The sequence below is a fragment of the Xenopus laevis genome, chromosome 1S (genome assembly GCF_017654675.1).
Source record: "Xenopus laevis strain J_2021 chromosome 1S, Xenopus_laevis_v10.1, whole genome shotgun sequence".
Lineage (NCBI taxonomy): Eukaryota > Metazoa > Chordata > Amphibia > Anura > Pipidae > Xenopus > Xenopus laevis.
The window spans coordinates 98,574,056-98,600,368 of NC_054372.1; the positions used below are offsets into that span (position 1 = coordinate 98,574,056).

The 26,313-nt window shown below is 37.4% G+C and overlaps 1 protein-coding gene across 3 annotated transcripts in view; it reads right to left on the reverse strand.

Annotated features, from left to right (window-relative positions):
• Positions 1 to 26,313, reverse strand: part of ptbp3.S (polypyrimidine tract binding protein 3 S homeolog) — a 95,944-nt gene that overhangs the window by 63,565 nt on the left and 6,066 nt on the right. Inside the window, exon 2 of one of the 3 annotated variants that reach the window (XM_041579981.1) lies at positions 9,315 to 9,348. The exons of the other annotated variants lie outside the window; for them this stretch is intronic. Coding sequence (XP_041435915.1) covers positions 9,315 to 9,348 — 34 coding nt within the window. The remainder of the gene's footprint in view (positions 1 to 9,314; positions 9,349 to 26,313) is intronic. 3 annotated transcript variants of the gene reach the window in all.

A 26,313-nucleotide genomic window follows, 5' to 3' on the forward strand; every position in this document is an offset into this window, starting at 1 on the left:
GAGGACAATAAGGCAATTTTTCAGCCAGTGTTCCATATGGCATCTGCCTAATATAAGATCAGTAGAGTAGCAGCATTTAGTGGTGTAACTACCATAAAGCACAATAAGCAGGAGCCCAACCATAAGGTCTGTTGTATGGGTTTCCCCCAGACCCTTCTAGATCTCAAGCTTTGTGCCTTGCAAAGGCTGAGGAAGGACTGCCTGATGGGGCTTGGGGGCGGACTTCTCATTAAAGGTGCAGTATTTAGATATATCAAACAGCACAGGTATCAGGCTGATTTAAAAATATAGTATACTTTTCAACTTACTGTCCTGTGTTTTAAAAGCCTGGTGAATAGAAGGGACGCATGCTTTTAGGCTAAGGGCACACAGACTGAAGGCTCCAGCTGTTGTCAGCCTGCGTATTTTTGCAGCCTGAGAGAAGCAGATCTGCTCAGTGCCCCTGCTCCTTTGATTTGAATCTGATCAGCCTCTGTGCACTCACACACAGCGGAGCTGAAGCTGAGGTCAGCCTGGAGATGTCTTCTTTTGCATTGTTGGGCTGACCTCAGCTTCAGCTCTGCAAAGGCACTGAACAGATCTGCTTCTTTCAGCCTGCAAAAATAAACAGGCTGATAACAGCCGGGACCTTCAGCCTGTGTGACAGTAGCCTTATTGTTATTTGCACTTCTAAATCTATGTGACTGCAACAGAAATGTACTTGTATGTATAAATGCATTCTTAAAGGGGATGTTAACCTTTTTGCAAAGTTCTACCAAAGTAGCTCTTCCCTTTAGGCAAGAGGGCCGCCGACCCCCTACTCCACCATGTAACTGCAGATCGTCAGTGGGTAACCAATCCTCATGAAGGACATCACGTATGTACAGTAAGTCCTACTGCAAATGCCCAGACCATATGTTCCTGCCCAGCAGCCAATTAGATCAATGTAGTACAAGTGAATGAGGGTGGCAAGAGCATCTGAAGCGAATAATGCTGCACTTTCCTAAGGATTCATACCTGCTGCCAATCTCTGCATCTGTGCTTCATATCAGCTCTGATTTTGAGTATTAATTACATTAAAAGAATTGATATCTTCTAAATAAAAGTATTTGGAAAAGTGCTACTTCTGCAAAATGAACACCGCCTTTAAAACCTGCTCTCTTTGTTAGTAGTTTAGATGTTTAGTAAAATGCGAGTTTAAAGAAAATGCCAAGAGTGCAGAAAATGATCAACTCCAGCATGTCCCACCACACTGAACCACAATGCATTTTAAATGTCTGTTCTATCTGTAATTTTCGGTAGTTTGAACCTCTTCTTTACACTTTATGTATTGTAGAGTACAGATATGTATGGTTTATAGCAGAAGTCAGCCCAAAGCATTATCGTTTTTTGGAAAGAATAATTATGTAGACATTATTTTGGAAGCATGGCAACATAGGGGAAATGACAACTATAGGATTTTAAACCAACACTACTTAGTCTCTCTAATGCAAATGGCCAGAAATGTAAAAAAAGGCCTTCAGTAAGTAGAACCCCCATGGCACTCGAAGAAGACACAAATCTTCCCATGTGCCACTACCCTAATACTGTCAAAGGTGGCATAAAGAGTCAATAGCAAAAGTTGCACAAAATCATTATCCACATCATAAAATAGAATTTAACAGTTACCTTTATGTATTTTCTATTTTGAAAAAAGAAATTAAGTAGGGTTGAAAAAACCCAAAGTCTATGAAGTTCAGCCCCTCCAAATGAAATACAGGGCACATACCTACAACCACCCACTGAATCTATACATACCAATACCTATTAATATCTAAAATAACAGCATTGCCCATCACTTCCACTGTCCGTTTGTCACGATGAGCTCCCTAAATTCAGAACAGGTGCTCTGTTTCAACCTGTATCAGCCACCTTTGGCCTCGGAAGGACCCCTCAGATACTCAGATTCTGCCAGGTCTTAATAAGAGGAGCAAAGCAAGAGTTCTGGACAGGCAAAGGGGCACGATTGTTTACCAAGGATTTTAGGACAGAAGGCAACTCAACACGGAAGGAACAAACGGAATTCAATCATGGTCAGACGGTACAGGCAGAGTTCAAGTAAGGTCAGACAACCAAGGATCAGGATTGGAGAGTTCAGAATAGTCAGGCAGGGAGGCAAGGGTCATGATTACACAGTTCAGAATAGTCAGGTAGGCAGGCAAGGGTCATAATGGGATTCATGAAGAATAAACACCCAGAAACTAATGTAGTTAGACCTAACAATGGACAATGAGTTTAAATTCAAAGCCTGCATCATAAAATTCCTTAGTCATTAATGCTTTGTTAAGTCAATGCAGGGAAAGTACCAGCAGCCAATGGGGAAGAGATGTTAAAGGTCAATCCGGTAAAATGACATGCAATGGCTTTGCTAAAGTCATCACCTCGATGATTCTTCACCAATTGCCAATTCCTGGTACAGATTCCAATCTTTTTAGCCAAGACAGTGATGCAAAAAGTTGCCAGAGAGTTGCCTATATAGATAGAAATGCTCCTATAGCTACTGTGGTTAGTTTTATAGCATACTTTAAGTCCCCTTCAAATGTGAAATAGTAATTACCAGAATCCTTGCTGGGAAAAAAGCACATCAAAATGTTTTTCTGGCTAACATACTTTTGCAGTCGCTTTTTTTTATCATCACCATACCACCACTAAAGAACTATATGTAAACCATTTATGTATACTATGCTAATAAAAAGGCAGCAATTAATGCTAAAGAGACAAGTAAGTGCACAGGGAGAAGTATTTTTAAGACAAAAGTCTGTTTTCCAAAGATCATTAGCAGAGCAATGTATTTGATTATGCTGTTTAAATATTATGTGTATTTGGCTATAATATGTACTGTGAATCACTGCAACCTTTTATTTTGTCAGAGTTTTCTGGATAATGGATCTTTCTGTAATTTGGATATTCATATCTTAAGTCTACTAGAAAATCATGTAAACATTAATTAAATAAACCCAACAGGCTGGTTTTGCTTCCAATAAGGCTAAATTACTGTATGTCTTAGTTTAGATCAAGTACAAGTTACTACTGCTTTATTATTACAGAGAAAAAGGAAATCATTTTTAAAAATTTAGATTTGGATAAAATGGAATCTATAGGAGATGGAGCTTTCCAGATAACGGGTTTCCCAGACAATGGATCCCATACCTGTATAAGGGTGTGTATGGCAGAGTTAAGAAATATTCAGTTGCTAGCACATTGCAAACAAATACTGTATTATGAAAAATGAAACATCCTTGTTTGTATATGCATTTGTAATTTTTTCAGCAATAAATACAGTCCCAATAAATGCACAAAATGCATATTTTGAGAGTTATCCAGCTTTTGTCCTCAAGTGGCAAGACCCATTTTATAGCATAGTAAAACAAATTAATAGGGCCTTTTATTGTACTGTTTGACATTTGTTTATCCATTACCAAAACATATGCTAAATGATTCCCCAGAGAAAGCGAAGTCTGAGGGATGCAATTGCTAAAAAAGGAGGAGGTAGCAAGAATCAGCTCTATACAGCTCTAATATATATATATATATATATATAATCACCGCTTCTATAGGCACTCTCCATTCAATCGATCAGCCTGCCGGGTGCTCATCCAAAGGAATATCCAATTTGAGCAAAAAAGAGCACTCACGGCCATATGTCTGCTTCAAAGAATATATAAAAGTTTTTATTGCATAACTTTTTTGCTCAAATTATATATATATATATATATATATATATATATATATATATATATATATATATATATATATATATATATATATATATATATATATATATATATATATATAATATCAAAACAGGGGGGTTGTGGGAGCACTCTAAAGGCTTTAAAGTATATATATAAGTATAATAAATGCTATTGCATATGTACCCAAAACAGGGGTTATTTTGTTACAAAGTTATGATCATAAAATTGATAAGCCACCATACCACGTCAAGGTAAACCCCGAATGGCGGTCCCTAACTTGTTTTATATTTTATGTGCATTTTAGCATTACCTGTAATCAATGTCCGTTGAACGCTGTTTTTTCACTGAGGGCTAATTTAGCCTTCAGTGAAAAAACAGCGTTCAACGGACATTGATTACAGGTAATGCTAAAATGCACATAAAATATATTTTATCAATTTTATGATCATAACTTTGTAACAAAATAACCCCTGTTTTGGGTACATATGCAATAGCATTTATTATACTTATATATATATATACTTTAAAGCCTTTAGAGTGCTCCCACAACCCCCCTGTTTTGATATTGTATATTTAGCCAGGAGCTGTGGCATAGCTTCAGTGGTTGTAGCACCCCATACCCCCCCTTTAAACTAGTGGTGATCCTATGCTTTTAAAATTGGGCGTTTGTTTTGGGAATATCTCTCCTTTAAAAGCCTGATTGCTGGCTGGGGAGGATTTAGCCTTCAGTGAAAAAACAGCCAGCAAGCCTTTAGAGTGCTCCCACAACCCCCCTGTTTTGATATTATATATATATATATATATATATATATATATATATATATATATATATATATATATATATATATATATCCTTGAAAAAGGTCCCAGAGAGGACCGAAACGTTGGAAATGAACCTGTGAATAAAAAAACATTTATTTCACTAATATGAACGAGTGCGGGTCCATTTACTGGATTATATATATATAAAATCATAAAAATCTGTATACAAATGCATTTTATAAACATACGTGGGGGATCCCATGAGTGCTAACCTCTTGGTGTCAAATGGAGCTGGCATTTAATCAGCACCCAGACAGAGAAACCCGCTCTCATGAGAGTAAAAACCTTGTGGCTTGCACCTATCCGCTACCACTGGGGCGCCCGGGCAAGCCGGCCCTGTCTGAAGCCTCTCCAATTTGCCTCAGAGGGGGAAAAAATTCCTTCCTGACTTCAAGGACACAGTGGTATTTTGTATGCACTATTATTATGATTTAATGAGAATCTTAGAGTATTAATATACACATATTGGTGGTTTAAATTAGCATTATTGTGCACTTGATATGCATAATTATGGGGACTAAAGGCTTAAGTTAATGCTAGATAGTATACACTAATGACATTTTTTATGTATTTAACTTGCACGTTATTTAAATAATCATAGTATTGACACTTGGTTTAGATCATCCAAATGTGTGAGTGCTAGAAGGGTCCCATCGATCACAGATTCACATGATAAAGAACATAGCAGTAGGAAACTGGGCAGGAATGAGTTTGTTAATAGGTGTTAGACAAATTCTGGAGGGATGCGGAGAGAGTAATGTCGGTGCTGAGGGGCAAGTGTATAGAGGGTGACGTGAGCTGCAAACAGTACTGGCGATACCATTAGCCGTAAAGGTGGTACATTGTAGATGTAGGAGTAAAGGGACTAAATATATCTAAGGGAAATAAGGCTATGTACCTGTGGGATGGGGATGAACATAAAATCTAGCAATTAATCTATTAACCGGGAAATATAGATCTACGCGTCAGACTTTAAACACAGCTCAAAGAATGATGCTTTAGTAACACAGGCAACAATGTTAATTGCCATTATAGATAATGTGAGAAGCTGTTACAGTTTAACTATAAGTAGAACAATGTTACAATGTACTGTATCTTGGTTTTATCTATGGTTTAGATCAGTGATCCCTAACCAGTAACTCGACAGCAACATGTTGCTCTCCAACCCATTGGATGTTGCTCACAGTGGCCTCAAAGCAGGTGCTTATTTTTGGATTCCAGGCTTGGCAAGTTTTGGTTGTATAAAAACCAGGTGCACTGCTAAACAGAGCCTCTATGTAGGTTGACAATCCACATAGGGGCTACTAAATGGCCAATCAAAGCACTTATTTGGCACCCCAAGAACATTTCATGCTAATGTTGCTCCCCAACACCTTTTACTTCTGAATGTTGCTCACGGGTTAAAAAGGTTGGGGATCCCTGGTTTAGATGATTGTTGAAACTAGGATTTTTTTTTAACTTCTGTGGTATGTATATGGATTATTTTATGAATGTATTTAATGTGTTATGTCTGGATGCATTTACTGTGTTATGTCTAAATGGTAGTCGCTAAGTGGTGACGACGATACGTCATCATTACTTCGGCTGTTTTCCCACCAGTTGTGTATTTATGGCATGTTAACTGATGATTAGGCATTTTGAGAAAGGCCTTGGAGTAGGCCAAAATGGCTGTATGCTTCCGGTAACTAAGGATGTGTTGCCTAGCAATGACATGTGTAAGGGTGAGATATGGAGACTTGGTATGCAGAAATGCACACACTTACCACTGCCAGATATAAGTCCTACAAAACCTTTTCGGAAATCATTACTTGGACACTTATGATTGCTTGTTAAAAGGGTATGGCATTTAAGGGTAGTTTTCGCTTGATTTTTTAGTCTGGTATTTTTTCTCATATAAGCCTATAATTTCTGTTATTCCTCTTTTCTAACTAATGTTAGATTATGTCTGCTGCATTATACACATGCATGTCTGCATGAACAGTTGCAACAGGTGACATGCCTGCAATGTAAACTTCCTGTGTTCTCTAAGCAACCACTTTTGGCGCAAGGAAGTTGTAGGGGTGGAAACTAAGGAGGGTATAAATTCTGTCACACTACTGTGGGTCTGGTCGATTCCTGACGAAGGTCCCTGTGGGGGGACTGAAAGGTTGAGCAAAATAAACCTTTGGAAGATTGATTAAGCAAGTCCTGGGGTGCCGTTCTTCTGCACAGCTTCTATATATATATTCATGTCCATATGCACTATGAAGTCCTGGAGTGCGTCTATTGGCGGTATCTACCATATTTATGAAATTTGAGACAGCACCTAGGCATGTGATAATTACTTTGTTTGGAGTGCACCAAGCTTGGGACTAATATATATATTCCATGAGAATCTGGTAAAACAGATTTACTAATCAACAAATAAATCCCCTATATTTTGAGCTGCTCCCAATTTCAGAGTCTAACAAAGCATCTAATGAGGCCATAATATCCCTTTAAAAATGTTTCCTGTTTACACATGTTTATTGTTATATTTTGAGCTAAACATGACAAACAGGTAAATTAAAGCAATTCTTTTTTTGGTCCTTGTAAGGTGGATAATTAGATTGACAGTGCACAGATAATCCCCCTGTATAACACACTCCTACTTATCTGTAAGCCAAAACACAACATAGAGGTCAAGAGTCAAGAGTAGAGCAAATTTAACCCGTTCCACTACGACAAAAATTTGCCTGAGGTGAAAATTCACCGAAAATGCATTAAAAGTCTATTATTAATATATGTATTTATATAGCGCCAACATATTTCGCAGCACTGTCTATGGGCGTCATTTTTTTTTTTTTGACACGCATCATTTTTTTTCTCCCATTGATGTCTATGTGCGTCATTTCCGCTGCGAAACTCGCCATTTGCTCATCCCTAGTCAAGAGAGGAACTTGTTCAACGGTAATCTAATTACACGAACAGGAGGACCGCACTCCGGTAAAAAAACGTGTTTTTATTGCTGGGTACTGTAGGCCTATGTATTCCTACAGTACCCAGCAATAAAAACCTGTGTTTTTACCGGAGTGACGTCCTCATGTTCGTGTTTCTATCTATTGTTGGCAGTGGGGACGCTGCGGACTGAGGACCCGGCATTTCAGGGGAGCAGCCAAGTTGTGGTGAGTTTGAAGTGGTCCTAATTGGTTTTGTGGTAATCTAATTATCTACCTCACAAAGACCAGTCATGGAGTAGCTTTATCTCACAATAAGCCACAAAAAATATTAATAGATTTTTCATTATTAAAATAATAGGCAAAACATATGTTCAGCACAAGTCCTATTTATTGAACTCATGTTCAACAAGGGTGTAGTCTCCTTTAATGATCTAAGAAGAGTATACAATAAGCATCTCTAATGACTACATGAGGGTCAAGAAGCAAGTAAACAGTTGTAATAAATCTTTCAAGGTACAAACAAGAAGTGCTTCAGTCCTGCTTATGTTGATACAACTGAAACAGGAGACCCTGAATGAGTAGAACTCTGTCATTCTACACCACTACTGAGGCTTTTGTATTAAAATAACAGATGCATGATCTTTGCTCCTAATTGTGCAGGTAAAACAATCCAGTTTAGGTCGTGAAATATAGATGGCAGGTGCAAAAGTCAAAATGTGCAAAATGGTTCTATTAAGATATTTTCCCTTTTGGAGTCTGAATTTGATACTACATCTCTAATAGATGTTTTCTCAATGGTCTGTTTCAGGATTGGTGTCCACCGACAATTACTAACTATAACAACTCGCACCACCCTGTACTAACAACCCATAGCAACCAATCATCAATTTGCTCTGATTGGTTTACTGCAGCAATGCTAAAGACAATTCTGATAGGTTCCCAAGTGTTACTATAGGAGGCAAATGTCATACATACAGTACATGATTTGTTAATTCCCCACACATCAACAATGAATGCTCAGACACTGATGCTTCCACTGTAGCCATCTCCAGCAGAATCCTTTTAAATACCTGTTAATGTATCAAAACACCTTTTATACTTTTGATATTGACATGCAATGTAAAATGCAACACCAGTAAAATAAGATGCACATTTATTCAGGATTTCTTATCTATTTAGAGCTGAAAATAAATACTGAAATTCTTTAAATATCAGACAATATTAGCTGCTTCAGGCACCAGCAGTATATTAGCTGCAGACTATTATAACAGCGGAAGTCTGAAGGGCTGTAAATACAGTAATGAGAGCGATTATAGAATCTGGCATGGCTGCAGCACAGCTTGTTCAATGGCTTTGTGCAGAAACAAACCGAAAGGGATGGTTATGTAACTTTTATTATGCCCTTCAATGTCTTTTTGTTGTCCTTCTTTATGTTTGGTTAGGACTATAATAAGAAAGAATAACTTGGCATTATTAAGCAGCATGCCTTTTTTTTTGTGGACTATTTTATAGAGCCAACAAATTATTTGAGAAATCAGCTGAATCTTCCACACAAATGGTTAATTTTACAAAATCTGAGCCATATTCCTATTTGGAATATAATTCAAATGCAATTTAATAAGGACATATAATTGCTATATATAACTTTGCCATCAATAATAGATTACATTAAAACACGTAGAATACTCAAGATATAAAAGAGATCATACAAATTTCTGCAGTTATTTCATATTTCAGATACACTTAAAACTCTAAAACCAGAATTAAAGGAACAAATATAACCACAGACAGAAACAGAATGATCTGGCAACCAGATAGGAGAAGGGGAACAGGCATGTGTGGTGGCATAATGCAGTCCTACCTTTGCACCGACTGATATAAGATCTGTGACAACACTGCACAGCGACAGAAAGCAGAAATAAAAAGAAATGGAAAACAAAGTTAGAAAGCAACCCAGTAAAGTAAAGAGGAGAGAGAGAGAGAGAGAGAGAGAGAGAGAGAGAGAGAGAGAGAGAGAGAGAGAGAGAGAGAGAGAGAGAGAGAGAGAGAGAGAGAGAGAGAGAGAGAGAGAGAGAGAGAGAGAGAGAGAGAGAGAGAGAGAGAGAGAGAGAGAGAGAGAGAGAGAGAGAGAGAGAGAGAGAGAGAGATTTTAGGGCTAGTTAAACATTTGCCAGTTTCTACCAACATCAGTGTTCCAGTCCTTTTCCTCTGTTTCAGCTTGTAGAATTACAGATAACTGAGATGGATAGAACAACACAAGGCTATCAGTCCTGGTGTGCACGACTAGGATTTACTGCAAACTCTGCACACTATTAGATGTCTGTTTCCATTAGAATTTACTGAGACAGAACTCACTTGTCTTTCGCTACCTTACTTACTGTAGTAGGTTTGTGAAGAATAATGCACATACTAGAGGCACATGGGTTCATAAAAACCAATTGGTCTGCAGGCAGAATCAGATATTTTTTTCAGTTTAGCCACACTGTATGGTCAAACAACCATGGTTGGAGATAAATTGTTACATGGAACCGTTGCAGCTCAACCAGTTATCCCATATATGCTGTGAATAAGTTCTTCAGGTTTTTCTATGGACTGATCAAGGCTAGTTCTGTTGTAACAGAATTTTTTTGCCATATGCAACAGCTGTTAAATGGGACCTACACTTCAAAAATAATATAGTTTGGTCTGTACTTGTAAACTGGGTATGTGTTGCCATCATACGAAACCCAAGTCAGCTTATTTATTCTAGACACACAAAGCAATAACATGGCATTTGCTCTATTTACATATGTTTGGTTTTGCAGGGAAGTAGGGAAAGAATTAAGCACTGCTCTATTGCGTGATACTTTCTGAATAAAGCATAATCAGTTTTAGCTCCATATAGGAACTAGGCTCAACTCTCATAATTAAAAGGCATTCTCATGAACTGGAACAGTTTCCATACACAACCACAATACATGCATTCTTTGCAGCTCATTTGTTCCTTGTAATTATAGCTTTCATCTAAAAGAATAGACATGTAAGATATATCTATTGCTTTTGTAATTTCTCGCACTGAACCAGAAAATGAAACCTCTTTCATAGTAATGGATTGTCAAAGTGAATGATAAAATAAGTTACAGATAATCCAAATGACTTATTACAAGTCTGCAGTTTAGAGAAGGGAGAGGTTTGTTTATACCAAGCTCATTATCAGTGACTTCAGAAGAAAAAACAAACCGGTTTTGAATATGTGAGCCTCAGAGTCTATAGTTCCGGTTGGCTCTCCATTGTGTTGTAATTTTGTTTACACATGTGGCAAAGTCCTGACTATCATCATGAATAGAGTTATATCATAGAAATTCACTTGTTAATATCATTGAACATTTTAATGTTAAGGAATGATTCAACCAGGATAGCCAATAAGTCTCTGAAATAAAGTCACAAATATAAATATTTCAAAATGATTCTACAAATTGTTAGTTTACTTGTTGTTTTTATTTTTATGTACATGTTTGAAAGATTCATTTTTAATACTTAGGGGCACATTTACTTAGTTCGAGTGAAGGAATAGAAAAAAAAAAACTTAGAATTTCGAATGTTTTTTTAGCTACTTCGACTACGACTTTGAATCGACCATTTTGAACTAAAAATCGTTCGACTATTCGACCATTCAATGGTCAAAGTACTGTCTCTTTAAAAATAACTTCGACAACCTACTTCGCCACCTTAAACCTACCAAGGTGCAATGTTAGCCTATGGGGAAGGTCGTAGAAAAATCATTCGATCGATGGATTAAAATCCTTCGAATCGTTCGATTCAAAGGATTTTTTGTTCGATCGAACTAATTGCAGTAAATCCTTCAACTTCTATATTCGAATTGAAGGATTAACCTTCGGCAGTCAAATATCGAGGGTTAATTAACCCTTGATATTCGACCCTATGTAAATCTGCCCCTTAGTATATTGTGAATCAAAGTTATCTTTCCTGGAATTTAAATATCCATTTTTCCCCAGGATACCAAAAAATACTGACTGAAAGGCTACAAGTTTTTGTTTGTTTGTTGTATTTTTTTTGTTACTTATATGTTTTCTCCAGATCCTCTTCCTGTTCCACATTCACACTGTTGGCTCCAGGGACTGTCATCAGTACAGCCCTCTGAACGTCTGTACCTCCTCATTAAAAATATAATTTTGATAGAAGCTCATTCAGTTGGGCTTGTGCCAAAAAAGGTGCATAAATACTATCTGAAAATATATTTTTTATTTTACACACTTATAGCAGAAAGAAACCCATGTTACTATTTCTCTACATTTTTCAGGCTCCAAATGTAATGAAACCTCTCCCTCGCCCTGTTCCACTGTGAAGTGATGGATTCTGGGACTTAAAGTGGGTTGTTCAACTCCAAACACTTTTTTCAGCTGAGTTGTTTTCATATTGTTCACCAGAAATAACTGTTCTCAATTTGTTCTCAATACATTTAGTTGATAATTTTTTTTATCTCTGTCCCTGCTGAGCAAAATCCCTGAGTTTCATCAAAGACAGCTGTAAGAACAGATACAATAGTTGCTAATATTCCAAAGAAACGGCTGATTAATGTATTAACTAATGTAGACACTAAATTTACCAAATTGTAACAGTTCAGAATTTGCACCTGGATTACCGAGTTGCAAGACTGAAACACTAGAGACAGGAACATTAAAGAGATACTGACACCATAAAATAACCATTTTTTATATCCATAATAACATTATCTTTAAATGCTATTTATAATTTCATAAAAGTATTTGCCTGATGCTTTTGCATTACCTTTCCTACCCCCATGTTTGTGCAGTAGTTGTTGGTTAGCATTAGAAAATCTAACAGACTGAGATGGGACAGTCAGGTTGGCAAAACAGTCAGGTTTAGAAACTTCAAGTAATAATTACTTACAAAAGCAGAAATATCAGCAAAAAACGATCAACGTGACCAAAATGTAACTTTTAATATAGATTAATATTTTGAAAAAAAAAAAAAGTTTTTTGTGTCAGTATCACTTAAACTTTAATTTTGGAAAAACAAAAAATGAAAAGCAATTGAAAAAAGTCTATTTCTGGTAGATATGTACTGAATACAGGATTCAGTTCGGGATTCGGCCAGGGTTCGGCTTTTTTGATCAGGTTTCAGAATCGGCCGAACCGAATCTGAATCTGCATATGCAAATTAGGGGCAGGGAGGGAAATCACATGACTTTTCGTCATAAAACAAGGCAGTAAAAAACATTTTCCACTTTTTTACGTTACCACCCATAATTGTATATGACAATCAGGATTCGGCCAAATCCCAAATAGTGGATTCAGTGAATCCCTAATTTTTGGTGAACAATATTAAAATACCTCCAAAAAGTGTGGTGAACAACCCCTTTAAGACTCCTTTTTCACCATCCTCTACCCTTGGACAATAAAGATTCCGGCTTTACAGTGACATTACCTGTAGTTTCATCGCACATACCTAGACTGCTGTCTTCACCGTAACAATCCAAATACTGGGTTTTCAGGTTCTTATTATTATTGATTTATATAGCATTATGCATTATTTTCATCAATCCCTGTCCCTGTGGTGCTTACAATATATGCTCCATATCACATTCAAGCAAATTATGGTCAATTTTATGAGGAGCAAATTAACCAACTTGTATGTTTTTGGAATGTGGGGGGAAACCAGAGAAAACCCCCACACAGATACAGATATAACTAACAAAGTTCTTTGCAGATAGGGCCCCTAACTGAAATCAAACCTAGAACCCCAGGCTATCCATTGCATCACCTTAGGTTTGCTTTGCCGCAGACAAACCATCTATTCACATCCCTAAATACAAGGGGTATTTTAAAAACGGTCTCTCTCCAAGGGGAGTATTTATTAATTATAGAGTTTTAAAAGATATGCAAAATCCTGACAATATGTAACAACTACTTTTCCTTACAATTGCTTCTTAGATGAGGTTGATAGGAAAGTTATAAACCTACTTTGCCCACACATTTTAATGTTTCGATTTTTTTTCTGACTGTGGGTAATAGATATATACTGAATTCTCCGACTTCCTCCACTTTATTCTACACTTTACTCATTGCAGGTACTACCCTTTGCTTATTAACCTCCAGGCCACCATTAATATATGTATATATAATCTTATAACCTTTGTAATAACTTTTCTATGACTTTGCCTGTAACTACGTTATCAAAATATTGCCCAAATACAGGTCCCAACTGAATCAAAACATGTGTGTATGTTTTCCAATGAGTATCCGCACTCCAAAGCTGTTATCAATGGCGGGGTGCACGGTAATTAATGTATCAAAAATGTTCTGACCAGCACTCCCTTTAAAAGTTTAATAATTTTATTGTCATTCTGTAATAACCAACGTTTCGGTCCACACTTGAAAAAGGTCCAAATGTAGACCGAAACGTCGGATATTACAGAATGACAATAAAATTATTAAACTTTTAAAGGGAGTGCTGGTCAGAAGATTTTTGAGACATATATATATATATATATATATATATATATATATATATATATATATATATATATATATATATATATATATATTTATTTATTTTTGTTATCTGGAATACATTTCAGTATTCCAGATAACATTTTTTAAAGAAGAACTCACAAAATTCTCTTTAGTGTAATAGCAACTACAGCAACAAAGGTACAGTATGCCCATGCAAACTAAATAATTTTATTCTATAAATTTATAAATTGAATTCATAAATTGTTGTGCAGTTCAGTAGGATATTGCGTGTGTTGTGTGTATGCAAGAAAAGCTATTGACTTTACGATGACCCTTTAACTCATCAGCAATAATGCATTTGTATGTGGGGGGGGGGAGAAGATAGGAAAATAAAATGTTCATTGAAACAATCTAATTGCCCTTTCTGTGATCTTTAGACTGCGAGACCAACAACATGTTCATTTTAAGACATGCTATAGCCTGGAGATACTGTGCATTGGTTTATAGAGATACATACATTTTGAGTCATCAAAAGTGATTTTTCGTAAAGCATGGCTTCAAATACACAAAGAATTTCAAATATAGCACTAATGCTACAAAACCTGTAAAAAGGGATGGGAATAAGGAGGAAAATCGAGACAGTGTCGGACGGGGGCCCACCCCTGGTCACAAGTGCCGCCTCCAATCACAAGTTAAACCAACACCCCCCCCCCCGCACATACCTTATGCATGATGAGACAGAGGTTTCCAGCAGCGGACCTGGGTCGGCAGGGGCCCACCGGGTTTGCTCCTGGTGTCCCGCTGGCCCAGTACGATGCTGAATCCAGAAGAGACAAATATGGATTGACAAAGTAAAAGTACTAGCAGGCAGAGACCCAGGAAGCTGATGTAGATGCAAGGCACATGACTTAAGCTTCCTCCTGGTATAGGGTCTAAATCTTCCCAATAATTTATCTAAAGTTCCTGGATGAGTGGATCTATACTCCAGGATAGAGAATGAATTCAAGTATGTATGAAACCTAGTTAGTGAGGAGTCCTTGGATAACTTCAAGATGTACTTCAAGGGGTACTTCATTTGTTTTTAATTCATTCACCAGAAACTATTTTTTTTATCTATTTTTCTAAATTGTAAATTTAAAGTTTTATTTTGCATCATGTGGTGTTTCCCAGTCCCATAAGCCATGATGCCAATTCTCTAAACTGTAATTTGCTACATTAGTTAATACATTTCTCAGCAGCATCAGAAGAATGTTATTAACTAATAGTAACAGTTGACCGAGCTTTAATAGTAAATCACAGGAAGTATGCTAGGGAAAGGCTGACCTTGCTGCTGTTAAAAATGAATCAGAATTTAAGAATTTTAAAGAGTTGCAGAGTATGAATAGCTATGAAAGCAAATGAGTCGAAAGTTCCTTACTGTATATCCAAAGAAAGTTGGAAACGTGGTAATGTTAAATTTAGGGAACTTGAAGAAATGGGGTTTTATGACTGTTGAGAAACTAGACCAGAAGAGGAAGAAGAATTTTACAGGCAAGTAACCTGTATAAATCATGCATTAAATTGGCACGATTGAAAGGAACATTATGGCACAGTAAAAAAGTGGCCGTCATAAATTTGGAGCACAACTCGCACATCCAACCCTAACTCATGCTTTATATTTCTGTGCCCAATCCACCCCTTCTCTGACATCATTAGAGGAGGCATATCTTATTCTCAAGTCCTGGGCTGACTCGCACATCACAAGTACATATATAGACTACTTTACGCATAAGATCAGAGCTCCCTTTAATTGCAGTGGAAATCCTTCAACAGACAAGCTGTGTTGTCTGTAATCAATTACAGATATATAACCTTTATATTTCACCCAGAGAGCAGGCAAAGACTTGACTTACTTCAGTAATTCAAGCACTGTATGTTTCACCTAAAACATATGCAATCTGAAGGCTGTTGGGCCAAACATTTAATGGTTGCATTTTTGCAATAAAACAATATGGTGAAGCCATTAGCTACCCCACACGCTCTACTTGTGAAACCGTGTAAAAAGGTATCAATAGCAAGCATGGCTTAGCTCAATATACACATATCTACTTTTTTTTTTTTTTTTTTTTTTTAAAGGAGAACCTTTTTGTAAGCTATCTGTATATCCAGGTCAAATGCTTGCGACTTGCAGCATTTGGTTACCTTATTTTAGAGACAGAACAGATGTCTAATTTCCAATAGTAGCTTCAAAATGTACTATAGTTAAGTCCTTTCTGAAAAGATGTTATTTGATTATCTCTTTCCAGCAAGATGTCATTTCCAGTGTACAGCTTGCCTTCCTAAGAACTGGTAAGTGGTAGACACGTTACACATGGACATCTCTCGCTTACTCAGGCCTGACATGAAAGAAGACACCTCATACAGATAACAGTTATTGCTACTTTAACCCATTTATGTAATAAGAAAACAAAGAGATTCCAATAACTCTCCTAGCCAATTTTCCATATTAGGGTAAACAGAAGCCAAGCAACTGAACTGGATTAAAGCCAACTTATTTTAGAGGAAAAAAAAGAGAGGAAAGAGAGAGAGAGAGTGCATCTACAGCAAACTTGTTTTTGTATGTATCACATCCACTACAGTGATACAGAATGATTACAATTATTCTTGCTTTTTTCATAACAATTTTGGCAACACCCCCAAATCCTGCTATGCTAGCAGTTACTGTTAAGGGGGTTTTCCTATACATAAATCTCAGACAATGAGTTACTGGTTGCATCATCAAATATCAGCCATACAAATATGTATGTACAATATACATTTTGGTTCTCTATGTTTGGTAATCCTAAGTATATATAGTACAGCCTGCTATACAAAAGACTCCTGCCATTCATATTTATGATGTTTTCATTTTTGCACCTACATGTGAAAGCTTGTAGCAATTTATTAAAAAAAATCTTAAAAAAACATTGGTATTGTGCTGCTGTGTAATTTTCCATCTATAGAAGTCCGAGATCTGTACAAACCTATTTATATTCAGTATTGCTGTGCTTTTCAATTATGTAAAATATACATTTTGGTAGGGGGAACACATCTTTCTACAGAAGTGAAGTTATACAAAAATGCACGCAGATTTAGAAAAGCTGTCTGGAAGAGGCTGCAAAGAGCACAACAATATAAAGTACAAGGTACTGTGTTACAAAGAAAAATAGAAGCAAAGGTTAATCACTGGGGAGTGGCAAATGTTAGGCACCCCCAATGATTATAATCACTTACCTTATACCCTGGGCCAGTGTTCCTCACAAGCACCACAGTGAACTCATCTTCTTCAGCTTTATTGTTCTTCATTGGCCACTGGTCTGCTCATGAGTGAGAAAGCAATGTTTTTGTTTAAAGTTCAGCTTTCTACTCTTCTCACATGTATATTTGATGCAAAGAAGATTGTTCTGTGGTACTGTCTCAGAAGTACTCTGGGGTATTAGGCAAGTTATCATAATCCCTCGGAGATGCCAAGATTTTGCTTTAAATTGACTGTATGGCAGATGGCCTTCCCGTATTTTGGAGCTTTCTGGTTACTGATCCCCATAGCTATAAATCAAAACAAATCTGCAGTACAGTAAGAAGCCTTGTGTATAATGTGTTAACAGAGTCCATTTTTTTCTGTTGCCTGTATTCTTGCAATGCACTGAGTGGTGATGGAATAGGTTCATTAGAAACACATTGGCCAATTAGGCCAATGGATGATAAAATGTTTGTGCAAAAGCCCTAAGACTACATCATTGGTTTTTTTTTTAAGAATAAAACATGTTAGAACATTAGCCCCTCCAAGGCTTGCCCTAAAAAATAGTTTGAGAAGTGTGAATAGTTGGTACTCCAGTCTGTTAGTGCCTCCAGCACAGGATTGGTCCTAGAACATAAGACAGAAACCAGAGCGAGAGAGAGACGGGTGCAGCATCCAAAGCGGTATAAAGTGGATGCCACAACTTCAGTACAACTCTGGCACACAGTTTCAGGGCCTCTCCAACTCCAGTATTAGAAATAAAGCTGTGATTACGGGGTTAAAACCAAAACTACATACAATTTGGACAAAATAAATCAAAATAAAAATTATGAAGACAAGCTGCTTTATTTCTTATTTATTTAAATTGCTATAATATTTTTAATAAAAGTTATTTTGCGAACTTCCCATCTAAAACAAGTCACAGCCATCCCAGTTTACTAGATCAGAATAGATTTCAAAGCCAATACCATTGATTCTGGACAATGTTGTTCCAACTTTCCAACAGAATCCCATTCCACTGTATACTTCAAGACTAATGTTTTTTTCTTTTTTTCTTTTCTTTTTTAATAAACCAACTTGACAGGCCTGTATTACACCCCTCAGGGTTACTCTTTATGTATAATTAAAACTGTAATTGTCAGCTGAGGCATACCAGTACTTGAAATTTACTTTGGAAGAACCACGATTATATACTTTGTCATTAAAGATTAATCATAATTTTTGGTTTGGGTCAAATCCACAGTTCTCAAGAAAATTTTTTTTTTTCTTTGCATATTACGTTGTGTTATTTAGTTGTCCAAAGAGTTTAATTGTGTTTACCCGAAACTAAACCTCATCCATTGGTGGCCATAGCCAACTCCTGCAAAACGTCCTGGGATTCATTACAATCCAGAATCAAATCCTGTATTCCTTGAAAGCCTATTTGTTGCAAATATTGACTCCATCATTACCACATTTTTATGTACCCTGAAATTAAGTTTTCCTGGAAATGTTCTTTATTTGTGGTCTAATGCAGGTAAGCAGATTTTAAGTTTTCCCAGAACTTCTGCTGATTTTTTGTGGTTCCAGGAAACCATAAAAGCAGAGTTCTACTGTCATACTTTTGGTAAGGTTTGTCTTACTTTGTACTTTTCAGGTGTGGGATATTTTACCTATAAAATAGTGATGTACAGGTTGAGAAAAATTCGACCTACTCCCAGCCCGATCCCGTGCCTGTCTTCCCCCCTTCAATTATAGATCTGCGCCGCCACGTCAATGTCACAAAGGGGGCAGGCGAGTGCTTATAGTCGGAAGCCGGCAGTGTAAGGTCGCGGGAGGGGAGAGCAGGCAGAAAAGCTCAACCCAAACCCGGCAGGGACCTGCAAATGGTACAGCGAGTTTGGCCCAAACCCCCCCCCCGACCTGCGGGTAAACCCGCGGGTATCTGGCCCGCTCATCACTACTATAAAACCATTATTCAGAAAGGGTCAAAGAACGGTAAAGACATTTCCCTTAATATCCTATTTTAATAAAGTTCTCAAGGTCCCCTATGCAAGTAAATTAGCACTGGTCTTAGAATGTGCCATTGGAATATACTCCTCTATACAGAAAAAATGTGCTCATGAAAAATTGAGTTTTGGCTTGATTTTTTGAAAATTTCTCCAAAATCCATATTAGTCCCGCCTATCTGTTTCACTTCCAGCCTACTATCACATGCTGTGCAGGGGAGCCACCAGTACTCCGGAAACTGCACTGTAGAATGAGAACTAATCAACAACTAGGCAGATCTGACAGGGAACTGCAGCCTGCAAGGCTGTGCTTGGCTACCTACTGTGCTTCTGGCAGGTACCAATAGGACATGTCCATCATTGGCAGCTCCAATAATGGGTATGTTTTTAAGATAATGATCATTTTAAGCCAGATTGAGACTAACAACATTCATTATTGCCTACAAGATTGTGGGGTTTCAATTATGCTGTAAATCTCCTTTAAAGAAACAGTTCAGTGTAAAAATAAAAACTGGGTAAATAGATAGGCTGTGCAAAATTAAAAAATGTTTCTAATATAGTTAGCCAATAATGTAATGAATAAAGGTTGGAGTGAGAGGATGTCTAACATAATAGCCAGAACTCTACTTCCTGCTTTTCATCTTTATTGTTTCCACTGACTGGTTACCCTGGTTAACAGGCAGTAACCAAGCAGAGACTTGGGGGGGGGGGGTCATATCTGTTGCTTTTGAATCTGAGCTGAATGCTGAGGATCAATTACAAACTCACTGAACAGAAATGTACCATGTGGCCCCCCTTCAAGTCACTGAATAGCTCAGAGTTATAGAGCTGAAAAGCAGGAAGTAGTGTTCGGGCTATTATGTTAGACAGTCATCCAAGCCTTTATACATTACATTTTTGGCTAACTATATTAGACACATTTTTTATTTTGCACAACCTATTTACACAGTTTTTATTTTCACATTGAACTTTTCCTTTAAAGCTCAATGCCTCACATAAAATACTGAAGTGTTTCTAAAAAATCTAAAGAAAACCTGCAAAGCGAAATCCTTAGACCTCTGGGTAGGGTTGCCACCTTTTCAATTGAGGGGAAATGGGCTGGGGGGCAGGGTGGATAATGTCGGGCGGGGCAGTGGCATTGGGGGATGGGCCAGTGACTTTGGGGCAGGGCTGATGACGTGGTGATCAGTTGATCACGATGTCATTAACTTCAATGTCCTGTTCGGATTTTCTAATTTGGAAATCCAGACAGGCACTTCCAAATACAGGGCTGTTCGGGTGAAATCTGGACAGGTGGTAACCCTACCTCTGGGCAACAGACTATTAGGTTGATTCAGCACTGGACTTTCTCAGTGGCATTTTAAATTGCGGCTGCCTATACCTGACACCAAGGGGCAGATTTATCAAGGGTCAAATTTTGAGTTCATGGGAATAATTTAAAACTTCCATGAACTTGAAATTCGATCAATTGTAATTTAAAAAAAAAATAATAATTTTTCAAACTCTGGTGAATGGGATCGACCCTGAAACTAGAATCGAATTTGTAAAAAAAACTCTAATGTCAGGAAGGCAGCAACAACAAATTGATCCCAGGATGTCCCCCATAGGATAAAACAGTAATTCGGCAGATTTAAGGTGTCAAATTCGAGTTCTTAAAGGGCCAGTGTATGAAAATGTTGAAACATCTAATTAAAATCTTTAAAAAATCTCGAATCAAATTTTATCAATTCCCAAGTCGAATTTGACTGTTTTGGCCATAATAAAACTTGAAAATTCAATTTGGAATTCAAAAATTCTAATTTTCACTTCAACCCTTGATATATCTGCCCCCAAGAGTACTAATACTTTTCAGCAGTACATTGGTGATTGTTAAAATGTTGAATGTATAACATTATCAAAAATTAAAAACTGAGGGTAACACTTGCATCACAACGTTTTGTACAAGCATTTATAACAAGTCACAGTTTGATGTCACTGGGGACAAGGTCATGCAATAAGGCAGTAAATGGACTACTTCGTAACCCATAGTGGTATCATAAAACTTAGGGGCATATTTATTATGCTGTGTAAAAAACTGTGGGATAATACATCACACATTTCCAGGCGTCGCCATGTAAAAAAATGGCGAAACTTTTTTACGCATTTACAAGTGACTTCCCCAGAAAAATGTTAAATAACGTCCTCTGGTGTTTTGCATGGCGTAAAATTACACACACCTTGATAAACTCACCATTTATTTTACACAGCTTTTTCAGTGAATTTCTTTTTACACAGCATAATAAATATGCCATTAAGACTGCATAGGTATTCCTCTTTGCTGACCAGGAGTAGAAACATTAAATAATCATTAACTAATCAAAATACAACTCATGTAAAAGTGGAATTATACCTTTAAGTTATTTAGTATTTTGAAGATAACTCATTCTGAATTTATTATTATTAACTGGTCAAGATTATTCTGCCGTTTCTGGCTGTCCTGGACCTACCCACCTTTTACATATACCAAAAATATGTAACATTTTAAAAAAAATACAATACAATGTATGCAGCTTAGTTTACCCAATAAGTACGAGGCACCTTTATTATTACAGGGAAAATAAATAATTAAAAAACATGGAGTATGCCTAAAACAAAAGATTGCCTTTTCATACTGTACCTCTGAATTTTCTAGATAATGGATTTCAAGATAATTAATCCAATACACATAAATCAAAAACCAAAAAAAAGATTGCAAATTGTCTTAGAATACTGCTATCTAAATCATATTAAAAGTTCATTTTAAAGGTTAACTACCCCTTTAACTGCATTCTATCTGGTCAAATGACAAGATCTTTACTGAATGAAAGAATTATTTTATTTGCTTGACCCCAAACTATCAACCAGGGTCACCTCATTAGCTTGGCACTTGGGGGAAAGAATGTATGATTTATTACTTCTTGTAAGAAAAGGTCTGGAAGTCATACCACACATTCCATTTGCTCCTTCACTGGGCAAACATGGTGTATGCCAATATCTACTCCCCTTAAGAACATTTGTGTGCAGAAGAAAAGAAAAGAACAATTTACCTTTCCTGTGACATATTTGTTGTTGCAAGTGGGCAGCTGCAACCCTTTAACTTTTATAAGCAAAATCACTAAAACACACAAATGTGGGGGAGCCAAGAAGAGATCCGTTAACCATGTTTACTCTGATTTCTCTGTAAACACTAAGATCACCACCTGTAGTACACACATTTACCAGCACTGAACAAAACATAAAGAAAGAACATATAAAATAGCTCTTATTTATAAAAACATACATAGTCATTAACAGTCCTACACAGTATATTTGCAGATTGATAGGTTTTAAACTACATTCTGGAATTCATCTTCTAACTACATGTAAAGGCGTACCAACACCAATTTCTATACGTATTATATACTATATTTTTCTATATTCTCGTGATGAACTTCTTGGCTCCATAGTGATACAGGTTTACAAGTGTGTGAGGTCTATAGTTCCAAACAAATGGATATTATTATATGTTCCAGGGTTGTCACAAAAGACATTTCAAAATGGTGTAATCAATCCCTCTTTCTTCTTGGTAGAGCTTGCAAAATAAAGCTGGCCATAGATGCAAAGTAAAGTAGTAAAAGAACAAATCAGCCTATGTTCTGCCCCTGACAGCAATCGTACGAAAGTTATGTCCGACAAAGCTGGTGACAGTCTCCCACTGAAAATCTTCAGATCGGCAAAACATGCAGAGAAATTATCGGCACATCAAACTATGTGTTTTCACACAAAATTCTGTGTGCACCAGAATTTATGGTCTCAAAATTTGTGTGCACGCTCCGGAGCACACAGTTTAAGGTGGCCATAGACTAAAAGATCCACTCGTTTGGCGACATCACCAAACGAGCCGATCTTTCCCCGATATGCCACTAACGGGCATGGCTATATCGGGGGTAATCTGAACGTTTGGCCCTATAGCCGAACGATCAGATTACGATGAGAGCACAATGGGCTCTGGCGGGATTGGTCGGGACAAAATCAAACCTGTCCGATCGACCAAACAACCAATCTCTGCCGGACAAAAAATGTCAGGACTCTCCACACACAGTCAGTAAATCGTACGAATCCTCGATTCGTACGATAAGATCTTTGCGTCTATGGCCACCTTTAGAGGGAACAGAGGTTGTAACACTGTCTAACTAAAGACATTTTAAACAAATACAAGTTTTCAGTATTTCTATTTATTGGTCTGTACCTCAGGTGGGGGGGGGGGGGCTGCAAGTAACAGCCCCAGTGTTCCTTCTTACATGTATCATTTCTTTTAAGTAGAATGAAATGTATTAATGCTAAGCTGGCCATAGATCTAAAATTTTTTAAAAGATCTTTTCGTTATCGTGAGACCATGATTATCTCGAAACAATCGTTTAAATGTACGATGTGTCCATCAAGTAAAAAGACCATTTCAGGCGATATTGCCAGGAAAACTGAGGGTAGCTGCCTGCTTGGCCGTGCAGACATAGATAGATTGCACAGATTGAGACCGATAAAATTTGTTTAACCTGGCCGAACAAGTTTCTGACAAATGTCGGATGAAAAATCGTAAGATGCACGATCGTTCGATTCCCACTAACTTCATGATAATTTGATGGATTGGTCGGATTGCACTGAAATTGATCGTTCACCAACGAAAGATCTTTGCGTCTATGGGGACCTTATGTTAGTAACTCTGGAGAAGCCTCCCTGCACCATACTGAACCAAACCACTGTCCCTTTCAATACTTCCCAATTTGCCTTACCTGTTTTAAAACAGATACTACATCCTACTGCAGTTGGTGGGAACCATCTTGTGCCACCTACACAATCACCTACCTTCTAAACAATCAATGACCTGGAGCGTCCACAGTTGAAGCTAGTTCTGGTTTGGATTCAGCTGTGAATACTCCTGATGCAAGATCTCTGAACGTGCCACAATATTGGGCCCACCACCCTCGCTGCATTACTCTGGGGCAGTTTTGGGGGTGCAGTGAAGCAGTTCAGGATGGAGGCTTCTTCAGGATTATTACCTTATATAAATACTTTTTGTTTTCCTTTACTCTCTCCCAACTACAAGATGTGGGCCTGTTCCAACTACATTAGAGTACACTGCTTCTGTCAGCTTATAATAGATTGGTGAAAAAGGAAAACTTGTGAAATTTTTAGTATTGAAAGGGGTTGTTCACCTTCAAACACCTAGTTGTTTTCAGATAAATCACCAGTAATAATGACTTTTTCCAATTACTTTCTATATTCTATGTGTCACAGTTTTTCTAATATAGAAGTGTAAAGTGTCATTTTTCACCTTCTAAAGCAGCTCTGAGAAGGGGGTCACTGACCTTGTAAAGCAGTGGTGCCCAAAAGGTAGATTGGGATCTACCAGTAGATCTTTAGCTGGTGATCAGTAGATTCCATGACTGTCAACAAACAGCTTGTCTAAATTACCCTCCTATTTCATGCTTTTCATTCAGATATTTATTATGTTAATGTTACATTAGAAATAGTTTTTTGTTAAATATAGCAATATACATTTTCCCATAAATCAGTATTCAAGTAATATTTTCCATGGAACAGAACAGCTAACAGTGCTTTTATGGATGTAGATCATCATGGGACAACATCACTAAAAGTGAAGTATGGGCACTCCTGCTGTAAACTGTTCTAAATGGATACATTTAGTTGATGCGTTTCTTGTCTTTGTCCGTGCTGAGTAGCATTCTGGATTTTATTAAAGGCAGCTTTTATAATTGATACAATAGTTGCTAATACTCCAGAGATGCTGCTGAGAAATGTATCAACTTAAGCTGGCCATAGATGTTGAGATTTTTAAAAGATCAGATCCTGATCGTGAGACCATGATCTTCTCGGAACGATCGTACGAATTGTCCATCAACTAAAAAGACCAATTTGCCAGGAAAACAAAGGGGAGCTGCCTGCTTGGCCCTGCAAACATAGATAGATTGCACTGGGACCGACAAAGATTTTTTTGACCTGGCCGATCAATTTCCTGACAGATGTCGGCCGAAAAATCGTAAGATGTACGATCGTTCGAATCCCACTAACCACACGATAATTTCGATGGATTTGTCGGACTTCCCTAAAATCCGTCATTCGGCAAGAGAAATCTTTGTGTCTATGGGGAGCTTTAATGTTGCAAACTTGTAACAGTTGTAAGTCTGCACCTGAATTACTAAGCTGTCAGACAAACAGCAGAGACAGGAACATTCAACTTTAAACTTAGATTTTGGAAAAACAGTAAAAAATAAATAATGGAAAGTAATTTAAAAAATTCTTTATTTCTTAGAAACAATTTTGAAAACAACTGAACAGAAACAAAGTTTTTAGAATGTGAACAACCCCTTAGTGGAATGCTACTATGTATGGCTATCCCTAAGGGTGGTGGCACACAAGATTCGGGGGAGATTAGTCGCCCAGCGACAAATCTCCTCTTCTTTGGGCAAGTAACCTGCCCAAAATGCCTTCCCAAGTATGTGAATTGCCGGGCGAGATGGCATTTGGTTCGCTTTGTTTTCCATAGTTGCCTCACAAGGAAACTTTCGGTGATTTAGGAAAACCGAAGCGAACCGTATGCAATCCTGCCGCTGGAAAGGCATTTCGGGGAGATTAGTCACCTGAACAAGAGATTTGTCGCTGGGTGACTAATCTCCCCCGAATATTCAGGTGTGCCACCAACCTAAATGTTATATTTTTAAAATAAGGTTGTATTATATTGGGAATGTAATCTTTGCAAAAAAAATTACACCTATGGCTTATGGCACCCTGCATTTTTAAACAAGACTTTGGCCTGAAAATTCAAACACGGGTGTCATCTGGCCACAATCCACCCCCACTTGCAAAGGGACAGGTGAATTGCATTCCTGTCACTACAAACAAGGGACGACCACAGACAAAATTGTCCTATTCTCTGTTTTGAAGGAGAAATATGTACCATTTGAACCTCTGGTTTGCAGCCACAAGATGCTACTACATGTATGCGATCTGTCATCTGGAAACCCGTTATCCAGAATGCTTTGAATTACAGAAAGACCATCTCACATACACTCCATTATAAGGAAATAATCCAAATTTTAAAAAATAATTTACTTTTTCTCTGTA